The 20,518-nt window shown below is 48.7% G+C and overlaps 1 protein-coding gene across 14 annotated transcripts in view; it reads left to right on the top strand.

The window, feature by feature from the left end:
• Window positions 1-18,802, top strand: part of Ncam1 (neural cell adhesion molecule 1) — a 299,405-nt gene extending 280,603 nt beyond the window's left edge. For 7 of the 14 annotated variants that reach the window (XM_013346210.2, XM_013346209.2, XM_005347291.3 and 4 more), the window contains 5 exons: window positions 2,988-3,168; window positions 11,237-11,444; window positions 12,442-12,558; window positions 13,552-14,367; window positions 15,634-18,802. In XM_013346210.2, the coding sequence (XP_013201664.1) occupies window positions 2,988-3,168; window positions 11,237-11,444; window positions 12,442-12,558; window positions 13,552-14,367; window positions 15,634-15,754 (1,443 nt within the window). In that variant the 3' untranslated portion in view covers window positions 15,755-18,802. Of the gene's footprint in view, window positions 1-2,987; window positions 3,169-5,648; window positions 8,106-11,236; window positions 11,445-12,441; window positions 12,559-13,551; window positions 14,368-15,633 lie in introns of those variants that run through there. The other 7 variants (XM_013346216.2, XM_013346215.2, XM_013346214.2 and 4 more) reach the window with 2 other exon arrangements.
• Window positions 18,803-20,518: the final 1,716 nt, after the last annotated feature.

The raw sequence follows: 20,518 nt of genomic DNA, 5'->3' as shown, positions 1-20,518 counted from the left end.
GGCACCCTGATACCTACCTTCTTGGATCAAGAACTTGAGAATTCCAGGTGAAGCGAGGGTGGGGCAGGGTCCCAATGGGCAACTTGAAGGAGACCCATGAAACTTGGCAAAGGTTTTAAACCACAAGACTGATGTACTGCTGTGAGGCTGTGCCCACAGCGGACCCATTTGAAGACTTCTGCTGTGGTTGGGATGGTGAGAACATCATCATGGTTTTCCTGATTCTTTCAGTTTTTCTACAGTTTTTTTTCCCCATAATCTAAGACTTCTATGCAAAATTGTCATGCTGCCATCCAGCAGCCACTGCTTTTGATAAAGTGTGTCTCCTGGACTAGGCGCTACATCCAGGCGTACTTCCTGCACAGGATCCCAGGAAGTGGGGATTACAGTTAGCCCCCACATTGCAGATGAAGCAGCTAGAGCTATACCAGCCAGTAACCGATGTCTCTGCACTTTCGGGCGAGGCTGAGTTGGAATCCAGTCCTATCTAGCTGAGGAGCCTAGGCTATCGCCCTGCTTACTTCGAGATCCGAAGTTGGATCCCCTGCCTGCTCTTCTCAGCACCTCAGCTGGGCTAACTTGTAACAGACAGCTTGACTCCAGGCTTCCGCTGGTGACTCGCTCACCACCTACCTGAGAACTCTACTAGTCCATCCTTCATCCCCACACCGCAAACTGAGAATCACTCTCTTCCACTTTCAGAATAATATTTGGCAAGCAGTCGCAGGGTGGTGGCAGTGGGTCGTGACAGTCTCTGGGTGCTGGGAATAACCTGTTACTAAGATTTCTTAATAGTTGGAGGTAATGGTCCAGGGAGCAGCTTGCCTTCTCCATGAAGCCCAAATTAGGCTTTCTGCAGGAAGTATGCTCATCCCTACCTCTCCTGGGAGCAGCTCCCATGTGAATGGCTTGTGGGTCTATCCTAGAGACCTACAGGCATGCACACCCTGCAGCCAGAGGGCAGACCTCTGTCTACTCAGCTCTCCCAACTGATTCTCAAAGGAGTCAGCTATGAGCCGCCACAGTAGGAGAAGCCTCAGTAAACTTCCCTAAGGGTCAGCCTGGAAATACAACTATATGGGAGGCCCTGTAGCTTGTTACTACTGGGAAGAATGCCAAGACTTACCAGGTGGCCCTGAATAACCTAGTTGGAGAGATGCTGTGGTAGTTGGAATGCCTCCGGCTATTACGATCCTGAATGGCATCAAATTCCAGCTTTACCATTTGCCAGCATGTGACCTGAAGGACAGATAACCTCATCTTCCCAAACCTCCATTTCCTGATCTGAAAAGGGGGAATAAAATAACTTCGGCTGTCAGATCAGTCACAATATATGTAGAGGTCCCAAAATGTCCCAGATGCTTTGAAACCTCTGTAAATGGTAACTAGGATACAGGACCCAGCTAGCAATCTCTCCCATAGGAAGACAACCTGAAGTCTGTTTGCCCGAACGGTCACTGTGGCTGTGTTTAACAGACAGAGGAACAAAATGCCGGGCTATTTTTTTATTTCAATGACTTTAACCATCCTCTTCCACTTTGAGGCTTCATGTTTGCTAAATGCAATCACATATTATTAATATGTATTACATAGCATAAAGTTTGCTTTCCTGAGTGTTTGCTTTATCGTCTGGTTGTCTCTTTTGTAATGATGTTTGCTGAGGAATGCAGAGAAAGAAGAGTAAAGAGAGACAGACCAGCTTCTTTGTTTTAAATTAAAGCAGCACCATAGCAACATGTGAAAAGCTCACTTACAGCACAACCCAGGCTTCCCGGTTAGTTTATAGGGTATTGGAATCCCCTCTGAGAAATTTCCCACAACACTCTCAGCCCTGGAATGAACACTAAAGGCAGGTTTGTAGCTGATCAGAACTACTTTGCCAGGTAAAACCTCTTCCTCCAGCCCTAGGCCAGGACCTGTGATGCTCACTGGACTGCCTCTTTCCTGACACTGTTGCCGTGTTCTAACCCTATTTACTACATACTTGTCAAACCCCCCCCCCCCAGGTGCCCAACTCGTACCTGAGGTGTATATGGCTTTTGAAAAAGCCAGAGACTATGACATGCTGAGCCTTGCAACTAGAAAACCATCTGAAGATTTCTCAGGAGGACTTGAGGCCTCTCCCACACTGTTTTGCTATGTAGGTGGTTGCCTAGCAATGGCTTTGGAAACTCTCTTCCAGTACAAACTCCTTGGCAAGCTTGTAGGATATACCTAGAGGGGAGGTTGGGAGAAAAGGGGGGAAATCTCCAGAATTTTGCATCTCTCCTTATGCCCTGGCCAGTGTTTGCAAAGCACTGTGGGATACTCCATGTGAGCCCAGTGAACATCGTGCACTTGTTCAGCCACAATGAGTCCAGGCCACATGACAGGGAACAGAGCAGCCCAGTTTAGTTCAGCACGTGTTTGCTGGGCTCCCTGTTATGAAAGGGGAAATGCAGTTTGGGTTTGAAGAGGCTGGGCTCCAACCTTGACTGCAGGCTGACTTGGGAAGTCAGCCTAACCACTTGCTCAGATTTAGTAAGAGCCTCAAGTGGTGCCCCGAGGTTTGTTGGAGGGATGTGATGAAGATGGTACAGGTGGCCCTAACTGCAGCACCTGGCCTACAGAGGCTCCTCAATAGATAACTCACCGGTCCGAATGTGGACAGCGTTCTGAAATATAACAAGGAACATTTGCTTTCACTCCTCTGAGAAGCCCTTATTCCAGAGTATAAGGGAGCTAGGGTAGGTAGGGGACAGCATTTGAACCCCTGTCAGTCCTGAAGTTGGTCGGTAGTGAAGTCAAAACCATGCCACACTGACGTTCCTTACTTACTGTTGGTGTCGGCAAGCAAACCAGGAGGATGCTCCAGTATGGAAAAGCCTCGTTGGTTTCCATTGTCTTACATTTTAACCCCATAGTTTTCAGTCACCATCAATCTGTGCCTCTTAGCCAGTCTCTCCAGCGTGCTCACTCAAGCTCCCTGCTGCTTCCATTGTCCCCAGAAACTTGCCTCTGAATGGAAACCCGAAATCAGGCTCCCATCTGGCAGTGACCACGTCATGCTCAAGTCCCTGGACTGGAATGCCGAATATGAAGTATCTGTGGTAGCTGAGAATCAGCAAGGAAAATCCAAGGCAGCTCATTTTGTGTTCAAGACCTTAGCCCAGCCCACGGCCATCCCAGGTACAGCCACCTCTGTTTTCTGTCTGTTTTCCCGCTTTGAATTAATGCATACGTGCCACGCCTCCTAATGCGCCTGAACAACCCTGACAACTTGCTTGCTTACAGCCATCCTCATGACTGGTTGCTCATGCCAAGCTTAGTTTTGCCTTAGCCCCATCTGTGCAGTGGGTTGACATGTACCAGACTCCCCAGGAGAGTGTTGCCAAGCATCCTGGGGCAAAAGGTCCTGTTTCATTTGGCCTTGATATATCAATGCTAACCAGTCGATGGGACTCCCTCAGATGGGAAACACCCCAACCCTCGCCTTGCCTTGGTTGCTGGTTGAACAAGGATCCTTGATGAGACTTTCTCTGCCATCTGCATTCTATACTAGGACCACATAACTGGTTTTGTGCCATTTATAAATGACCCTTGCTTTTGCTGTACAACCATGGTCTAACTCTTCTCTCTGGTGACCCCAAGAGAAGGAATAGATGGTGTCCAGTTAGCAACATGCTTATCTGCGAAGGACCTCTCCACTGTGCTAGAGACGAATTGAACGTCTTGGAACAAAGCAAGTGGGAAACTTAGATCCTGGGAATCACCATCAATAGAAGGGCAGCCAGTCTGCTAGACCATGGTAGCAGCAGTGCTCCTAGGAGATGCAGATTCCTCTATAGGATCCAGGACCAACTCAAGTGTGGGAATAAAGTGAGAGCTCTGATTGCTGGCCCGGATACCCTGTGCTAGCGGCCGGTCCCCTGGTTAGGCAAATTCCTCTAAGAAGATTCAGCCATCACTTTGCCTTTTCAGAGCCAGGCAAATGCCAGCCACAGGCAGGAGAGATGGCCATAGATCATATAGATGCACCCTGTTGGAGAAGGCCCTCTATGCTCTACCATGTTCAGATGTGGTAGGAGGACAGCCTGGAGCAGGCCCGTCATGTCTACCCTGTCTAGAGCACTTTACTTAGCTGATGAGCTATTGTCAAGCTTGCTCTTCCCCTGGGAAAGCCAGGACAGAAAGGTGATAGGCTGCCTGCCATGTAGGGTCATATGTGCCAAAGTGGGTAGCAATAGAAGGAGATCTTGGTGTGTGACTCTTTATGGTTGTGTGTGTATGTGTGTGTGAGTGGGTGTATGTTGACTCTGGGGAGATGTTTGGGACCTCCAGCCAGTTGGCAGGTGAAGGTTGAGCTGTAGACTAGACACGTCAATTGGTTGATTGCACTGTGGGGAGGGCTTCTTGCTCTGTTTAGGATCTCCGTACTAAAAAGAGGTCCTTGGATGTGGCTACAGGAAGTTGCCCTCGTTGTATCTCAATAGAGTGCCCAAATGAAGGTGGTCCTGCTTTTCCTCTGTCCCTTCTTTCCTGTGTTCTTTGGTTGGTTTTCCCTTGGAACTGAGAGTGTTACATGTGTCGGATCCATGCTTTTGAGCCTCTTAAGCTTCGGGGACTAGTGAGGCTTAAGTTAAGCCCTTTGCATTGCATCAGGCCATAGGCTAGTTCTTCCCCACAGTGAGACTTGATGGGCAGCATGCTTGGGCATGCTGTGTTCACAGGCTGGGCACTGCCAGCCACTTCACTTTCTGGGCTTCCAGTGTGAGCATGAGAAATGCTAGAGAGTGCTCGACACACGATGACCTTGGAGAACATCATCCAGGCTCCCTCTTAAGCTAGACAGGGTTAGAAGGGCCTTACCTTGTCCATAGTGACTCTCTGGCTGCCGTGCACCTACTGAAAGGAGACCGCTCTGGTTAGACTCTCCTAGCCATTTTATTGGAATATAAGAACAAAGCCGCTTTGCATTATAAGACGTAGATCCACGGTCGAATTCTGTAGTCCTCAGGCTGGTAGAAGGTGAGACAGATGTTCAGGACTCCACCAGCACAATGGTGGGGCTTGCGCAGTAGAAAGACAGGTCTGCTTTGGCTCTTCAAAGACCGCCCCGCCTCCCCAGTGCTGTGGCTGTAGTGCAGCCAGGCGCTGCATCTCAGCCTGGACCAGCAAAGACCTAGACACAAGAAGGGCACACTCGTTGCTGCGCCTCAGAGGCTCCATCTCAGTGAGAGGTAACATTCTCCTGACCTGACCCTGCTCCTCTACTGCGGAGGCCCCTGCTCTCTCACTTTAATTTCATTTGCTCGCTGGCCCCCACCCCCAGATTAACCTGCTATGCTGCTTCTGGCATCGCTGAGCTTCTGACCCGGCCTATGATGTTGATACAGCACTGAACTCTCCTAACGTTTGTCAGCCTAACTTACTAAGTTGAATTAACCTTGGATTCTTGTGTTTTCTATATTTGACCTATTTTTTTCTTTCTTTTTTTATCTATTTTTCCCCCTCTGTTTCTGTCTCTGCCTTCTCTCTCCTCCCCTCCCATACCCTCCCTGTGTCCGTCGTCACACTTGTCACCTTGGACGTCACTGGGACATCCCCACTGCCACATTTATGTCTCAACAACCACCTGTCCTCTGGGACCCATTGCTTGACCCCTGCAGCCACCTTGGGAGGAAGTTCTACCTCCTATACCTTGGTCTCATTGCTTTTCTCTGTGGTGACTCTTCTTTTGCTATGTTAGGAACTTGAAAACATAAACGCGTGCGCGCGTGCACACACGCACACACACACACACACACAAAAATTTTAATTGCTTAAAAAGCCCAGTTCCTATGAAAAACGATCAGTTGTTCCCCTTTGAAAGCTGTGGTTGCCTGGCCACAGCTACTGAGCAATGTTCTGTGTGAGCAAGGAAGGTCTTGGTGATTGGAATCAGATTTACCTCCTGAGATTTTGTCGTGCAGTGGAACTATTCTGTCATTTTGTATGGGGTCTTCCCCCTTCTTAAGAGCAGTAAAGAGAGAGAGAGAAAGAAAGAGAGGAAAAAAGAGAGACAGAGAAAGAAAGAAAGAAAGAAAGAAAGAAAGAAAGAAAGAAAGAAAGAAAGAAAGAAAGAAAGAAAGAAAAGATTTGAGAGATTTGAGAGGTATTTCTTTCTGTACTATTTTTCAAAGACAGCATTATGCAAGGTTTATGGGGAGGTTTCTGCTATCTGTTACTTGTGTTTTTTGTTGTTCATAAATACAGCAGAGGAAGGATTCTAGACTTCTAAAGCTTGGCTCAGATTGCTAAAGTCACCACATGTGCCCTTCACTCTAACACTGCGCCCTGCCCTCCACCTTTCAATAGGTAGTTAGCTTTGCCAGCGGTTAAGTATTCAAGTACCCATGTTGTACTTAGGTATTTAAATCCCAAGTATTTAAGTACCTGTGTGGTGACTCACCTGAGCGCTCTGCTGACATGATAGACAGATTAAGTCCCTCTGTAGCCCGTGCAGTGGGAAAAGTAGAAATCGTCTATTGTCCTGGAGCTGATGAGCATTCTGGAAGGTGCTGAAATGCTAGTGTTAGCCCGACATCCCCTGCTGTCTCTGTGAAAAAGGCCAAACTGTGATGTGCCCAGTAGGAATGGGCTTTTGGGATCTGGCTCCCAAAAGAGCTCATTCTTCCACTGCACAGTAGGATGCTTCAGATGAGCACGAAACCTCCAGGTCCTGGGGTCTGTGGTCCAGCCATGACCTATATCACCACCCTAAGTGCAGTATACCAGGCAGGTTGGAAGCATCCTCTGTGAGTCAGTCACCCTGCCCACCTCCCCGCTACAAGCTCCAAAGAGCACAAGGTAAGGGATTGAGGGGACATACTACCCTCTCCCACAGTGTTAGCGCATCTGGGCAGTCTGCCTGTTTGCACTTCCAGAATGATCCAGCTTCCCTAATGGTCTCCACGATGCTTTTAAAATTATTATGAAGAGCCAGGAATTCCTGTCTGCTGTTGTGCAATTCATGCAGAAGAGGAAATGGGTGTGTCGCGTCGGATGCATGAGACCCAAGGCTGAATACCATCCACTAGTATCAGCGCGTGAACTTTGGGATGGACCTCCCTCCCCTCCCACAGCACCTGTCATTCTGCCTATCTCATCTCTGAGCATCTACACGGACGTTTAATTTATGTTCTCTTTGGTTCTTTACCGATTTCATTTCTGTTGTTCCTTATTAATGCTCAAAGACTAGCATTTCCCTCTGGGAATCCAAATGACCCTGAATTGCGGTCTGCAGGCAAAGCCAACTCGGTTGCCACCTGCCAGTATCCCCAGTGTTCAGCATAGATAGAGGCTTCACAGTGCTCAGCAGCTAACACTGACAGTGCCTCTCGCTAAGCTCTGAACCTCTGCTCTGGAACCTTGGCATCTACCCACCAGCTCAGTGAAACAAGATGGCTCTTGGGCACAGGGCGATACAGCAGAGAAAAGAACATGGGGCTTTGGAGCCTGATATGAAAATCATAGTTCAGCTAAGGAAAGCTTCCGGGAGGGCAACAGAGGTCCTACTTAAGTCCTCTTCTGATGGCCCTGACGAGCTGTCACATGCATTCACTCTAGGAGAGCTCAGAGTCTGCCTCTGCCTCATCACTGACCCACTCATAGGAGAGGGACGGAGTCAATATTTCTAAGGGGACCTTGGGAGATCAAGCTAAATTTTTCGAGTCCAAGCATGGTCCCGTACTCTTAGCAGACACAGGGCCCAGCTGGAAAACCTTTGGGCTTATTCCAGCCCCTTTGTAATGGAGACATCTTTAGTGTGCGCTAGCCCCAGACAGACACTTGGTGCCTCTGAGAAGGCTAGGGCTCCTAGTCCAGCCAGGAGTCCCTAAGAGAGCAGCCCCCAGGTAGCCCCAAGGGAGTGAGCTCACCCTGCCCCCTGCACTGTGAATCAGTACAGACCATATACCATCTGCCATGAGGGTTCTCTTCTCATTTTTAGAATATTTATACAGCAGGTTCAGATCATGTTTTTTCTACTAATAAGAATGCTAACATTGTTGTGTAGATAATCAGCAAGACTTTATGAAGTTTACACTTTGCATTATTAAAGGATATAACAGTTCATGTAAACTCAACAGCGTGTTTTGATTTTCTTTGATATCTGTGTCCAACACAGTCCCCAAATTAAAAGCCTCTCCCTCCACCTCGTCTGTACTTGATAACCGATTACCAGGAAAGACATTTCAAATTGGACCCCACACTTAACAAGAAAGAGAGTCCTAGTCAAAGGCATTTTCCCATGAAAATCTGTGTACCCTTCTAAGTGATCCTGAATGGTTCCTGTTGCCTGGGAATCCTCAGCAGACAATGAGAGAGGAATGAGCCTTTGCAAAACTGGGGAGGTAGTCATTGAAGATGAGGTCAGGGGTAACACGTTCAGTCAGATGCAGAGCTCTCTAGCAAGGTCTTGTGGGTATGTAGCAGCCATTTCTCCCCCTAACAGTATACACACACACACACACACACACACACCATATACACATGGGGATCTTACAATAGAGAGAAACTGACCAAAGCTTGTGTCAACAACCTGCATTCTGGTCACAGCCAGCTCCAGGAAGGAGCAAGCAGACCTATAAGAGATTTCTGAGGAAACCAGCCCTGCAGTTCAACCAATCAGGGAGCCTGACAGTTGTAGTGAGACTAGGATTTCAGCACCTGGGTGCCATGGCACAATGACTCAGATCCAACTGGGCACCTGGAAAATGTGAGATCCATTGAAAGGCATAGGAAAATGGGCACATATGTAAGTCTCAGCCCTGGAGCAATTCAGTTAAATGCCAAAACTGCTTTTAATGCCCAGCTCTCAAAGCAGGAACGGAAGAAGATAGCCAGCCCCATCCAGGCACTGCTCAGGGCAGCTCTAACCTAAGAAGATGAGGGAAAGCTGGCCTCCAAGTGGCCTTCTTTATGTGCAAGACACCTAGGTGGGCTTAGAACAGAGGGCAAGAGGAAGATCATAGAGAAGACAGACGTCTGAGAGGTTTTAGGGTTTTTGTTTTGTTTTTGTTTATCGTTTGTTTAATTTGCTTTTCTTTTTATGACCTGTTCATAAGATGCGGGATCCAGACCTTGTCCCATGAGTTCTCCTGGACTGAGTGATTCTGTGCCATCCACAAGGGATGTGACCGTCTCCTGATTCCAGTACCCTTTCGTCTCTATTCTGGGCATTCCGGGCTAGCATTGGAGTTTGTCCTTAGGAAGTACTCCAGTACCTGGGCAAGGTTTCTTAGTAGGGGCAGAAGATAAGCTACACAGGAATGAAGAGCAGTGGCCAGGTGTGGTGGTGGACACCTCTAATCCCAGCTCTCAGGAAGTGAGGAAAAAGGATCGGAGCCCCTGAGCAGGGAGATCCTGTCGCGAAACTCTGACATTATTAATAGGAAAATGACAACACACATGCAGTACCACTTATCCTGAGATGCACTTCCCTCCCCTTGTCTGGAGGGATGGCACAAGATGAGACTGGCAAGCTGCTGGAACAGGCTTGGCAGCTGAGGAAGTCGAGGAACTGACTGTGGAGACGGCTGGGCCCACTTTGCAAGTGCTGTGAGTTGTAACTCTTACAGCCAGTTCACGATCTGGGTATCCTGGGTCCCTTGGGAACACAGGAAACATCAGACAAGATCTAATGGTAGATTGTGTAGCATGAATAAAAACCCGGAGACAGATAATAGATCAGAAAAGCAAAACAGCCAAGCCACTAGAGCAGTCTTACCTCTGCCAAGGCTGGGTGACTGCAGACTGAGCCCTGAGCCTCTGCCTCCTTCTCTTTTCTGTTCCCCTTTAGTGCTGGGATTAAAGGCATGTGACTCCCTAGGACTGGGATTAAAGGTATGAGCCACCACCACCACCTAGATCTGTCTCTGCATTGATCTTGTATAGCCCAGGGTGGCCTTGAACTCACAGAAATCCATCTGCCTCTGTCTCCCAAATCATGGTATTAAAGGTGTATGAAATTACTGTCTGGCGTCTAGTGACTTAGTTTTACCCTCTGATCTTCAGGCAAGCGTTATCTATTAAAACATCGATAAAACATCACTGTAAGAATGGGTTTGCACTTGGAGAATGAATGAATGAGAAGTGCCCATATGTCAGTCTGAGACTATCGTCTCCACAATGGCGTCCATAGGCAGAACTCTGTTCAGGGTCTTGCTTCCCACCATACTGCTATTTATGGGAGTCAGTGGGTCCCTGTCAGAAAACTGTTGTCAGTGGGGTCCCACGGGGAACTCAGACAGGGTCCTTCTGTGAGAGAATCTATAGGCCAAGGTCTTGGAGGACTACTATTGGACACCGGGGAGTTAGACACAGAAAACCCAGCCAGAAGTAAGAGGCTGCGTAGGGTCTGGGGGTGAGAATGTGAATATTTGTCCTGTGCGTGGGTATGACTGTCTGTGAGAATGTTCAAATCTGGGTAAGTCTACAGGTTTTCCTGAAGTCTGGTCCCAGCATGCCTGGCTCCCACATGGTGAGTATTCCCAGACCTTTTGCCTTACCTGTGGGGCCTGGGGAGGCTGCTGTGTCTCAGGAGTTTCATGGATCACAAAAAGAAAGGGTAAAATGAGACCCCAGTTCCCTCATAGTTAAAGTTCTTTCGACTTACTTCAAGAGGGGAAAGGGTGTAGACTTAGATGTTGGGCATCCCATTGGGCCTGACATCTCGCCAAGACCTAAGGCAGTCCTGGGAACCCCATATGGGACCCTGTCTATCACAGTACGGCCTAACATCAGGAGCCAGCAGCTACTGCCTAACTACATCAAAAAAACCTTTTGCATTGGTCCAGAGACACAACAGGGCCCTCCTAGATTTGTCTACTCTAGGTGTCCTCAAGCACTGCTTGTCTGGGCCTAGTCTGCTTCCAGGGTTCCTGAAGACCAGTTGAGCCTATGCCTTAGGGAGGAGGTTCAGGGTTGGGGACAGAAATGAAGACACAGCTCACAATCCCCTCTCTTCATTTTAACTTGTGGGAGCCCCCAAACCCTGTCTCCTGGGTGAGATGAGGGCATCATGCCCCATCTAAAAAGTGCAGAGAACCTCTTGTCTCTGAACCAGCCATAAGAAGGCCCTTGAGAAGGTATCACTGGTCACAAAGACCTTGATTATGCTCAGGGCCCTACTCCACCCCCAGGGATGGTTGTCCAGAGGGTTAGGGGTGCTCATAGCCAAGCCTGCTAACCACCAACCATCTCTTTCCTACTTAAGCCAACGGCAGCCCCACCACAGGCCTGAGCACCGGTGCCATCGTGGGCATCCTCATTGTCATCTTCGTCCTGCTCCTCGTGGTCATGGACATTACCTGCTACTTCCTGAACAAGTGTGGCCTGCTCATGTGCATTGCTGTTAACCTGTGTGGCAAAGCTGGGCCCGGAGCCAAGGGCAAAGACATGGAGGAGGGCAAGGCTGCTTTCTCGTGAGTGCAAACCCATCGTGTCAGTGAGGTCGAGGCTCCGCCCAGCCCAGGGCCTAGCGCTGTGCTGTCTGACAGTGCTGGGGTGGCCTACCCTTTCGCTTTATTGTTTCCCATATGAAAACTCTGAGTGGTTACATTATCAAAGCAAATCTCTCTAAAAATGGGTTTAAGGCAAGGTGGGGTGACCAGTTTGAATAGCAGCATCTTGGGTTCTCCCTAGGTTCTAAAGTCTCATAAAGATTTGGAAATTCCTGAGGGAGGTCAAGAGAGGGGCTTGTCAGAATTAGCTATGATTGGAGAGGATCAGCGTTGGAAGCGTGCACTTCATCTCTTGTCCATTCATTTGCCACCCATCCAATATTTATCTTGCAGCTCCTGAAGGCAACACCCTGTATCCTGGCTGTAGGGTACCCAAAGGAGATGAATGAATATAGATCCCTCTCCTCTTGGAGGGACACCCTATATATTCTTTCCCTCCTGCAGCATCTGTTAGCTAGTTAGCAGGAGATTTTGGAGTTGGTGGGTGAGTGGGCCTGTTATAGCAAGCTGAGAAAGGATGGAGTGAGAAGATGGAGTTGTTGAGCCTTCCCACATGCTGGAAACTGTATATATACAGATATCTCGTTTGTGTGTGTATGCACATGGACCTGTGTATCACAGTTACAATATATGTGTATACATGCATACTTATGTATGCACATGCAATGGTTTACATGGGAGATTTATCTGCACTGTGCTAAAAACTTTACACGAATGATCTCATTTTGTTCTCATAGGTAGGTGAGTTATACACTATTACTTATCCTAATTTATGGATGGGAGAACTGAGGTAGGGCTAATGACCTTATATACTCTGGGCTAGGCTGGTGCAGACAGGAATCTGGCCCACTTTGCCAGCCACAGGAGAGACCCTGATGGCCCTTGCTGCAGCTTCTTTTCCTAGACGTCTTCCCCCTGAAGCTGCCCTGGGATCTAACCAGCAGAACTCTCTCCACAGGAAAGATGAATCCAAAGAACCCATCGTGGAGGTCCGAACAGAGGAGGAGCGGACTCCAAACCATGATGGAGGGAAGCACACAGAGCCCAACGAGACCACACCGCTGACAGAGCCCGAGTACGTGGACTAGCAGGGACTGGCACCTCCTCAGTAGATTCCCCAGTTCTACCTCATCACCCCATCCCAACTTTCCCTGCTTCTCACCCTCGGCTCCTGGCCAAACATGGAAACCTGAACTCTGGAGCCCTCGGTCAGAAGACCTCTTGGCCGGACAATGTCTGAAACCACTCTCCTTGGAGAGAAGGCATTCTTGCTTCTCCTTGGGTCATGGTGGGTCCTTACCAGGCTCTTCTCATTAAGTGGGATTCCCAAGACTCCTCCAAAATTCCACACATATTCTAGGAATTGCTTAAACTCATTTGAGAAAATGACTGCACTTTTAATATCTTCTATGCTAGAAAAGTTGGGGGCCTGGTAAGGTTCCGTGGACCTCTTCTATTCAGAAATCTCAGAGATCCTCAGGGGCTCTGACTAGCCATGGCTATCATGCCCGCTTGCATATCAAGGATCTAATAGATTTGAAAGAAGCACTTCTTACAGGAACATACATCTGTGGCTGGATGTATGTGTCTATCCTGACACGTGGGAGCCATTTGGAGCACTGTTCCTCTCATCTGGTCCCGTCCCTGCCTAGGAAGAGCTATAAGGTAACTGGACCCCATTTCTATGGGGCTCCAGAAACCTAGAGAGGTATATGATGGGCATCAGCTGCCTTCCCTGGCATGGATATCCAGGGTGGCACAAGAGAACACTAGAGAGCTCTGTAGGAGATTGGAGCCCTGTATAGAGAGCTGACGGGGTGTCAGCATGGAGGAAGGCTAGCAGGTCCCTTTGAGACTGCCACGTTCTTTGTTGTCTCCTGTGTCCTCTTCTGCCCGCCTGGGGCGTGTGCTTCCTCTTCGTCCTCGTTTCTCTGTGGGCCCACGTTCCTGCCTGTGTACGGTTGCATGCCTTCCCTCAGCTCCTCTCCTTGCCTCCGATCTATCTAGCTTCTCTGTCATGTCTCAGCTTCATTGTCTATTCTCTTTCTACTTCCTGTCCTCCCCACAGGCTGCCTGCTGACACCACAGCCACTGTCGAGGACATGCTGCCTTCTGTCACCACCGTCACCACTAACTCTGACACTATCACCGAAACTTTTGCCACTGCTCAGAACAGCCCCACCAGTGAGACCACTACACTGACCTCCAGTATTGCCCCACCGGCCACAGCTGTGCCGGACTCCAATTCTGTGCCCACTGGTCAGGCCACCCCTTCCAAGGGGCCCGGTGTCACTGCCGCATCCACGCCCCCAGCCTCGGCCCCAAAGGTTGCTCCTCTAGTTGACCTGAGCGATACCCCGACCTCAACTCCCTCTGCTAGCAATTTGTCCTCCACTGTCCTGGCTAACCAAGGAGCTGTACTCAGCCCCAGCACCCCTGCCAACGCAGGGGAGGCCTCCAAGGTTCCTCCAGCCAGTAAGCTATCCCCTGCTCCAACCCCTACCCCAGCTGGGGCAGCCAGCCCCTTAGCAGCAGTAGCTGCCCCTGCCACAGAAGCCCCCCAGGCCAAGCAGGAAGCCCCCAGCACCAAAGGCCCGGACCCAGAGCCCACCCAGCCTGGCGCCATGAAGAACCCACCTGAGGCAGCCACAGCCCCTGCTAGCCCGAAGAGCAAGGCTGCCTCCGTCAGCACCACAAACCCTTCCCAGGGCGAGGACTTAAAAATGGACGAAGGGAACTTCAAGACCCCAGATATTGACCTTGCAAAGGATGTTTTTGCAGCCCTGGGCTCTCCTGCTCCGGCCACTGGGGCCAGTGGACAAGCCTCTGAGCTTGCTCCTCCCACTGCAGACAGCGAGGTGCCGCCTGCACCAGCAAAGACCGAGTACGGCCTCTCTTTGTCTGCTGTCATTGGGTTGTGTCCTGTGGTGGTGTGTGTCTGTGTTGTGCTGTGTCCTCCTTGTTTGATGTGTCCTCAGCCTCTTGCAGGGCTTCTATGAGGCAACTATCAGTCAGGGGCCTGGAGTCAGGCAGGAGCAGGGGCAGGCAGTGGGATAGGCGCGAAGAGGCTGCCGGCTCGCTAATTAGGCCATGTTAATTATGTTTCATCCTCATAATCCTAGCCATGCTTCTGTTTACCCCGGGGATGCCTTTGCAGTTGGGTCACTGGCGAGCAGAGCTTAAGAAGGCACTAAGGAGGCCAAGGTGCCTTTCTCTGTCATCCCGGGCCCAGAGTGTGTGGGTGCTATCCAGGGCCAGGCCAAGGCCTCCTGAGAAAGGCACCGTTGTATTCAGGAAGAAAAGAGGTAGCCATGGTGAGGTGCGTGGGCAAGGAGGGTCCAGCCCACGGACAGCTCTGTCACACACTGGCTGCAAGGCCCACCCCCCTACCTGAGACTCCCAGACACTCAATGCCTGTCTCCAAGTTCAAGTTCTCAACCTTCTGATTTCTTAAGTGGGATGCTAAATACAGTGGAAACATGATAGCTGTGTTAGCTCTCAAGGGGCTTTAGCCTGGACTCTGCCTTGTGAGACCTGTGGAGACAGAGGCATGCCTGTCTGGGCTTTTATAAAGGTTTATAAATGTGGCTGTCCCTTCCAGTCCCTTGCAACAAGCAGGCCCATTCTAGCCTCTTACCCTTTGTAACCATATTTTCTCACCCTGTTCAAGCCACCATCCTGAAACAGCTGGGGTGTAGGGTTGGGGGCAGGCAAAAGTGAGGCGCCTTACAATAGGAGTCCCTGGAACTGGTACCTGAAGCAGAACCTGGTACATATAGCAAACTGAGCTACAGCGCTTCTGCTTATCCGGGTTAGAGAGAGAGAACCTTCTCTCCTCCTGCCCGGAGTTACCACAGGACCCCTGGAGGCGATCGAGGCCAGAGGAAGAAAGGACTGTTCTCTGACTAGAGCACCTCCACCTAGCTGCACCTCGAAATCGCCTGGTTGCTTTTAAAGTCATGACACCCAGGATTTCTGGGGACATTCTCCAGGCGTGAGTCACTTGGAGAACGCTGAGGTGACGTCAACCTGCACGCAAGGTTGGATGTCAGAGCTGCAGCTGAAGCCCCCCAGATTGCGCAAGGAGAGGGGCGGTATTCGCAGGGCAGTATACTGTGATCTCAGCTGTGCTATTTGTGTTTCTCTGCAGGAAGGGTCCTGTAGAAGCAAAGTCCGAGTCCCAGGAGTCAGAAGCAAAGCCAGCGCCAACTGAAGTCAAGACGGTCCCCAACGATGCCACACAAACAAAAGAGAATGAGAGCAAAGCATGATGGGTACCTAGCAACAAGCAAAGATCAAAATAAAAAGTGACACAGCAGCGGCTTCACCAGAGCATCCCCAAATCTCTCTCTCCCTCTCTCCCGTCTCTCTCCGTCTCTCTCTCTCTCTCTCTCTCTCTCACACACACACACACACACACACACACACACACTCATTCCTCTAGTGTCTCTTGCCTTTAAAAAAACAGATAACATGGGATCGCCTTTTTTGTAGGTTTCTAGAAAGGGCTCCTTTGTTGCACACTCACTTGTAAAAAAAATGAGAAAAAAAGGTTAAACCCACAGCCAAACTAGGACACTCCGTTCCCTGAAACCATTTAAAAATCAAACAAAAGGACCCCAAATTAAGAATCTAGGAAGCTCAGAAAGAAAAAAAAATCTAGGTTCAGGAAGGCTGCAATTGGTGTTACCCAATTGGCACAGATCGGTTTCAGAAAAATGCTTCCAAGAGCTCAGACTAACCGAATGAACCAAGTTCGCAGCTTATTTTTATACTTTCAGTCAAGTTGGGACTCGGTAGAACCTCACAAAGAAGTTAGGCTTTTCGTTCACTCTGTACTTGTTCGGTATGCAAAGTGCGGCGCTCCTGTTGGCTGCTTCAGTTCCCATGTAGACTCCAGTGCCGTAGGAGGAATGCCAAATCGCAGCTCATTCCACTTCTTTTGCCTTTGTTTTCCTTCCACTGTTTCTTTCCTTCCCCTTTCTTCCTCTCTTCCAACTTTGCTTTCCAGTGTTTACAAGTTGACAGATGTTTGACTTCGGTTGTGTTTGATGTCCCTGTAAAATGCCTGCCGTTTTGTTTTCCTTTGAGCAACAGGTAGCCCCATAGAGGCAGGTAGAATCCCCCCAGGTTGCTTAGCACAGGGTGAAGGTTATAAACGACGATTGTTTACAGTGGGTCTACCCCCCACCCCCACCACCAATTCTGATTCGTTGCAGTTTTTACCTGTGTCAAACTGGGGTGAAAGCCCTCCCCTTCTGGAATGATTTTGCCTCTTTTTTTTTTTTTCTGTTTGATTCTGTTGCTGTTTCTTAGGGGGAGAGGGGACCTTAGACCACTTTCGGATTAGCTGCCACCTGCCTGTGTCTGTGACACCGGACCTGCCTCCCAGGTGTCTGCACACCCTTCCTCTGAAGGACTCCTTTGGCTTTGTTGAATGAAGCAGAGAAGATTGTATAGTTGGGGCTGGTCTTGGTGAACACACTCTTTTTTTTACCCCCAAACACCCCCTTTCTTTGTAGAAAGCCAAATAAAATATATACATACCATTTCATTTCCTTTTGAGCCCAGAATCTAGATTTGAGCGGAAAAGCACGCCTGCTTCAGGGAAGTAGTGTCTCCTTTTGGAAATCTGTTGAAGGAAAGTGACATCGGCCTTCTGTTCGCTTAGGCAACATTTGTAAAAACAAATACTGTCTGGAGTTATAATCCAACTTTCCAAGTGGGGGAAAAATACAGAAACTTTCAGGGGGACGGGAGGGGGAGAAGGGAAAAGCCAGCCCTTTGTATAGACATTTTGCTTTTGTTTTTCATTCGACTTTAGAACCGCAAGCTTGTGCACTGTGGATGCGTGAATATTTTAGTGTGAAACGTGTTTTTGTCATAGTATTGAAATAAAACTTCAACATAGTTTGGTTGTGGAAGGTATAGCAGATAGTTCAGAAAAAAGAAAAAAAGAAAAAGCTATTCAGGAAACAAACAGACACACAAACGACCCGAAACGTCAAAAGGAATTGAAGCCTTTCAACAAAGAAAACGAAATACAGGTGATGCTGATGCAGAGGACACTAAAGCCAACAGACGTCCATCCGACAGCACGGGTTCCTTTCCCAAGTACAAAGCAGCAAGCGATGAGGGTGGCAGATGGCCTCTGTGTCCCCTTTGTGGGCTGTGCACCCTGGTGTTCTGACACTTCTGCAGCGTGACCAGTGGTGATGCTTGGTTATAATTTCAAACTGTGAAAAATAATGGTCTTGTCATTTACTCGATGTGGGGTTATTTTGCATTTTCTCAGCTCCTGGGGACGGAAATTGGAGGATCCCAGAACACTCAGCCTGGCCCCTGTCACCCCAGGACCTACCCAGATCCATAGCTATGGGGAAGACAGCTCTGATGGCACACAGCAGAATGGGAAAGGCGGGTTGTACCCAAACCAGAGAGGTCCTAGTGGTGAGGGACAGACTCTTCTGGGCGTAGCCCGTCCAGTGGGATCTGCTTCCCATGGTGTGAAGTCAGTGGCTTGAGCAGCTAGACTAAGGGTACACTGTGCTTCCTGGAACTGATGTATTTCACTCTGTGGTTCGACACACTGAGTTCAGTTCTGATGACTAGAACGAGATAGAACCACCCTAGAATAACCTGGCCCAGGGTGACTGACCTCCTGAACACTGGCCCCACCATTCGCTGGACTAGACAGCCCACACTTGGATCTGCCTCTCTCTTTACAAGTATGTTTGTCTCATCATGCATGAGTTTTCCTCTTTTTTTAAGCAGTACTCTCTCTAAAATGAAAGAGGGAGTCGGTGTATTTCCACGTTCTTTTATCTGAAGAGATAAACACAGTTCATCTCCTGTGATTTTTTTTTAAGTTTTTAGAAGGAGGGATGGACTCACCAGTTTCAATGTTGATGTGTCGTATGTCTATGTGGCATACATATGTATCACACAAAGACCAGCATGGCCAAGTTCTGCGGGAAGGCCACCCAGGTGCCACGAGTAGGGTCTCCCAATCCTGAAGGGCCAAGGTGTATTCAATAGGGACTCTATGTTCTCACTTTTCTATGGACCCTCCCACGTCCCAGGGTCTCACCCTCAGCTGTCTGTCTGGATGGTGGTGGTCACACCTCCATTAACATCCTTACCCAGCATTCTGTACTTCGGGGGCCTTCTCTCTTGTTATAAAACTTTTTACTGAGTGAAACATCAACACCACCTTTGTTTCCATTCTCACTGCTGTAAATACTGAGTACTAACTGAGAATTTTGACTTTGCATTCTGTCAGAATACTTGTGTTCAATAAAAACTGAAAGAAGAAAAAAGGAGAGTCAAGCTTGGATTTCTTTCTGTTCAGAGAGAGAGAGAGAGAGAGAGAGAGAGAGAGAGAGAGAGAGAGAGAGAGAGAGAGAATCTTGTTTGGATGAATGTGGGTATGCCTGTGTTCTAGTTTGGGGGGTTTGTGGTAAGTTGGTTGGTTGCTTTTAGAGTGGGGTTTGTGATTGCTTTTGTTTTAGGACTTAGTAAGCAATATTATTGTGTCTTAGACCTGTGCAATATTGGGTCTACAATTTTAGTATTCAGTAGGCTGAGGCAGGAGAATTGCCATAGAGGAATTTGAACTTGAACCTACATAATTTCTAGGTCAGCTGGGCTACAGTGTAAGACCTTGTCTCAAACAAAACAAAACAGAAAAAAACACATTTGTGTGCATGTGTGTGTGTAAAATTATCTTGAGTTCACGCTGCTTGAGTAGTGATTACTTTCCCTTTTTCTTAACTTTTGTTTTAGCAGTTGGTAGAGGGTTCCAGTTTAAAGCTGCCAAACCTGAGATTCAAGAGGACTTTATTCAAATCCTGGTTCTGTCAATTCCTAGATGACCTTGGAAGACCCTTTTCATCTCCCCAAGACTTAATTTTCTCTTTTGCCAGACAGGAAGTGCCTAGGAAATAGATGTCATGTCGGTACTAATTGATGAACAAGGTAGTGTGTGTGTGTGTGTGTGTGTGTGTGTGTGTGTGTGTGTGTGTGTGTGTGTGTGTGTCTGGCACAGTGTTTTCTTGGCTCATAAGAAGAACTCAGTAAATAAGAATTAGTGCTGTTGGCATCACTGACAGGTAACACCATCTACTGTAGTTATAGTAACAGCCAACACCTGAGCTTCAAAATCACATCCTTGAGGCGGGTGCACGAGACATTTCCCAGAATAATGGATGCCCCTCTCCCTCTCGCTCTGCCTGTCAGCCTTTGGAGCCATCATTCATCCCTGGAAATTTGTTAGAGCAGGCAGAGTGCAAACTCTGAATTCTCCCGCAACTGCAGCCACTTGACTCTGCAAACAACCTCTACAGTGAGAGTGTCCATTGAGCTACAGAGTCGGGTGGCTCCTGGAGGAGTCCTGGCTGCAGGGCCAGGATGAGAGAGAACCAAAGAGGTTCCCAGAGCATAAACTATAAGCGTGTACCCATTCAGGGATTATTTAGCCCTTGTACAAATCTGAGGGTGACATCTTCCCTTTGTGTTGAAGATGCCGGCCTCGCTTGCTTATTCTAATAAGATCAAACATCTTCAGGGGGTGTGGTCGTGGGCCTCTTCTATTTTTCATCCGAATACCACATCCCATGCATCTGCGCAGTTACTTTCTCCACGGATTCCCAGGTGTGTAGGCCAGGGAAGGGTGGTGAGAAAAAGATCACCGCTTATCCGGAATGGGTCAAGACATGCGATGAAGACTGTCTTCACTGACCTGAAAGCTGGTTTCCAATGATTCTTTCTCCCAAGTTCTTCTCCTCTCAGACCCACTTCAAGTGTGGCGCATCTCTAAAACGTAGCAGTGAGCAAATCTGCTCCGGTGGAAGCTGCTCTTATGTATGAGCATGCACACATGCTCATACTCGTGTGGAAGGTACATTTATGTATGAAAGTAAACACACACACACTCACTCACAATCAGCTCTGGTGGAAGGTACATTTATGTATGAGAGTATACACACACACACAACACTCACAATTAGCTCTGGTGGAAAGTACATATATATATA

This window comes from Microtus ochrogaster, chromosome 5, assembly GCF_000317375.1.
Source record: "Microtus ochrogaster isolate Prairie Vole_2 chromosome 5, MicOch1.0, whole genome shotgun sequence".
NCBI classification, from domain to species: domain Eukaryota; kingdom Metazoa; phylum Chordata; class Mammalia; order Rodentia; family Cricetidae; genus Microtus; species Microtus ochrogaster.
Note: the sequence above shows the minus strand (reverse complement) of the source record. Positions and strands in the feature narration are given on the sequence as shown.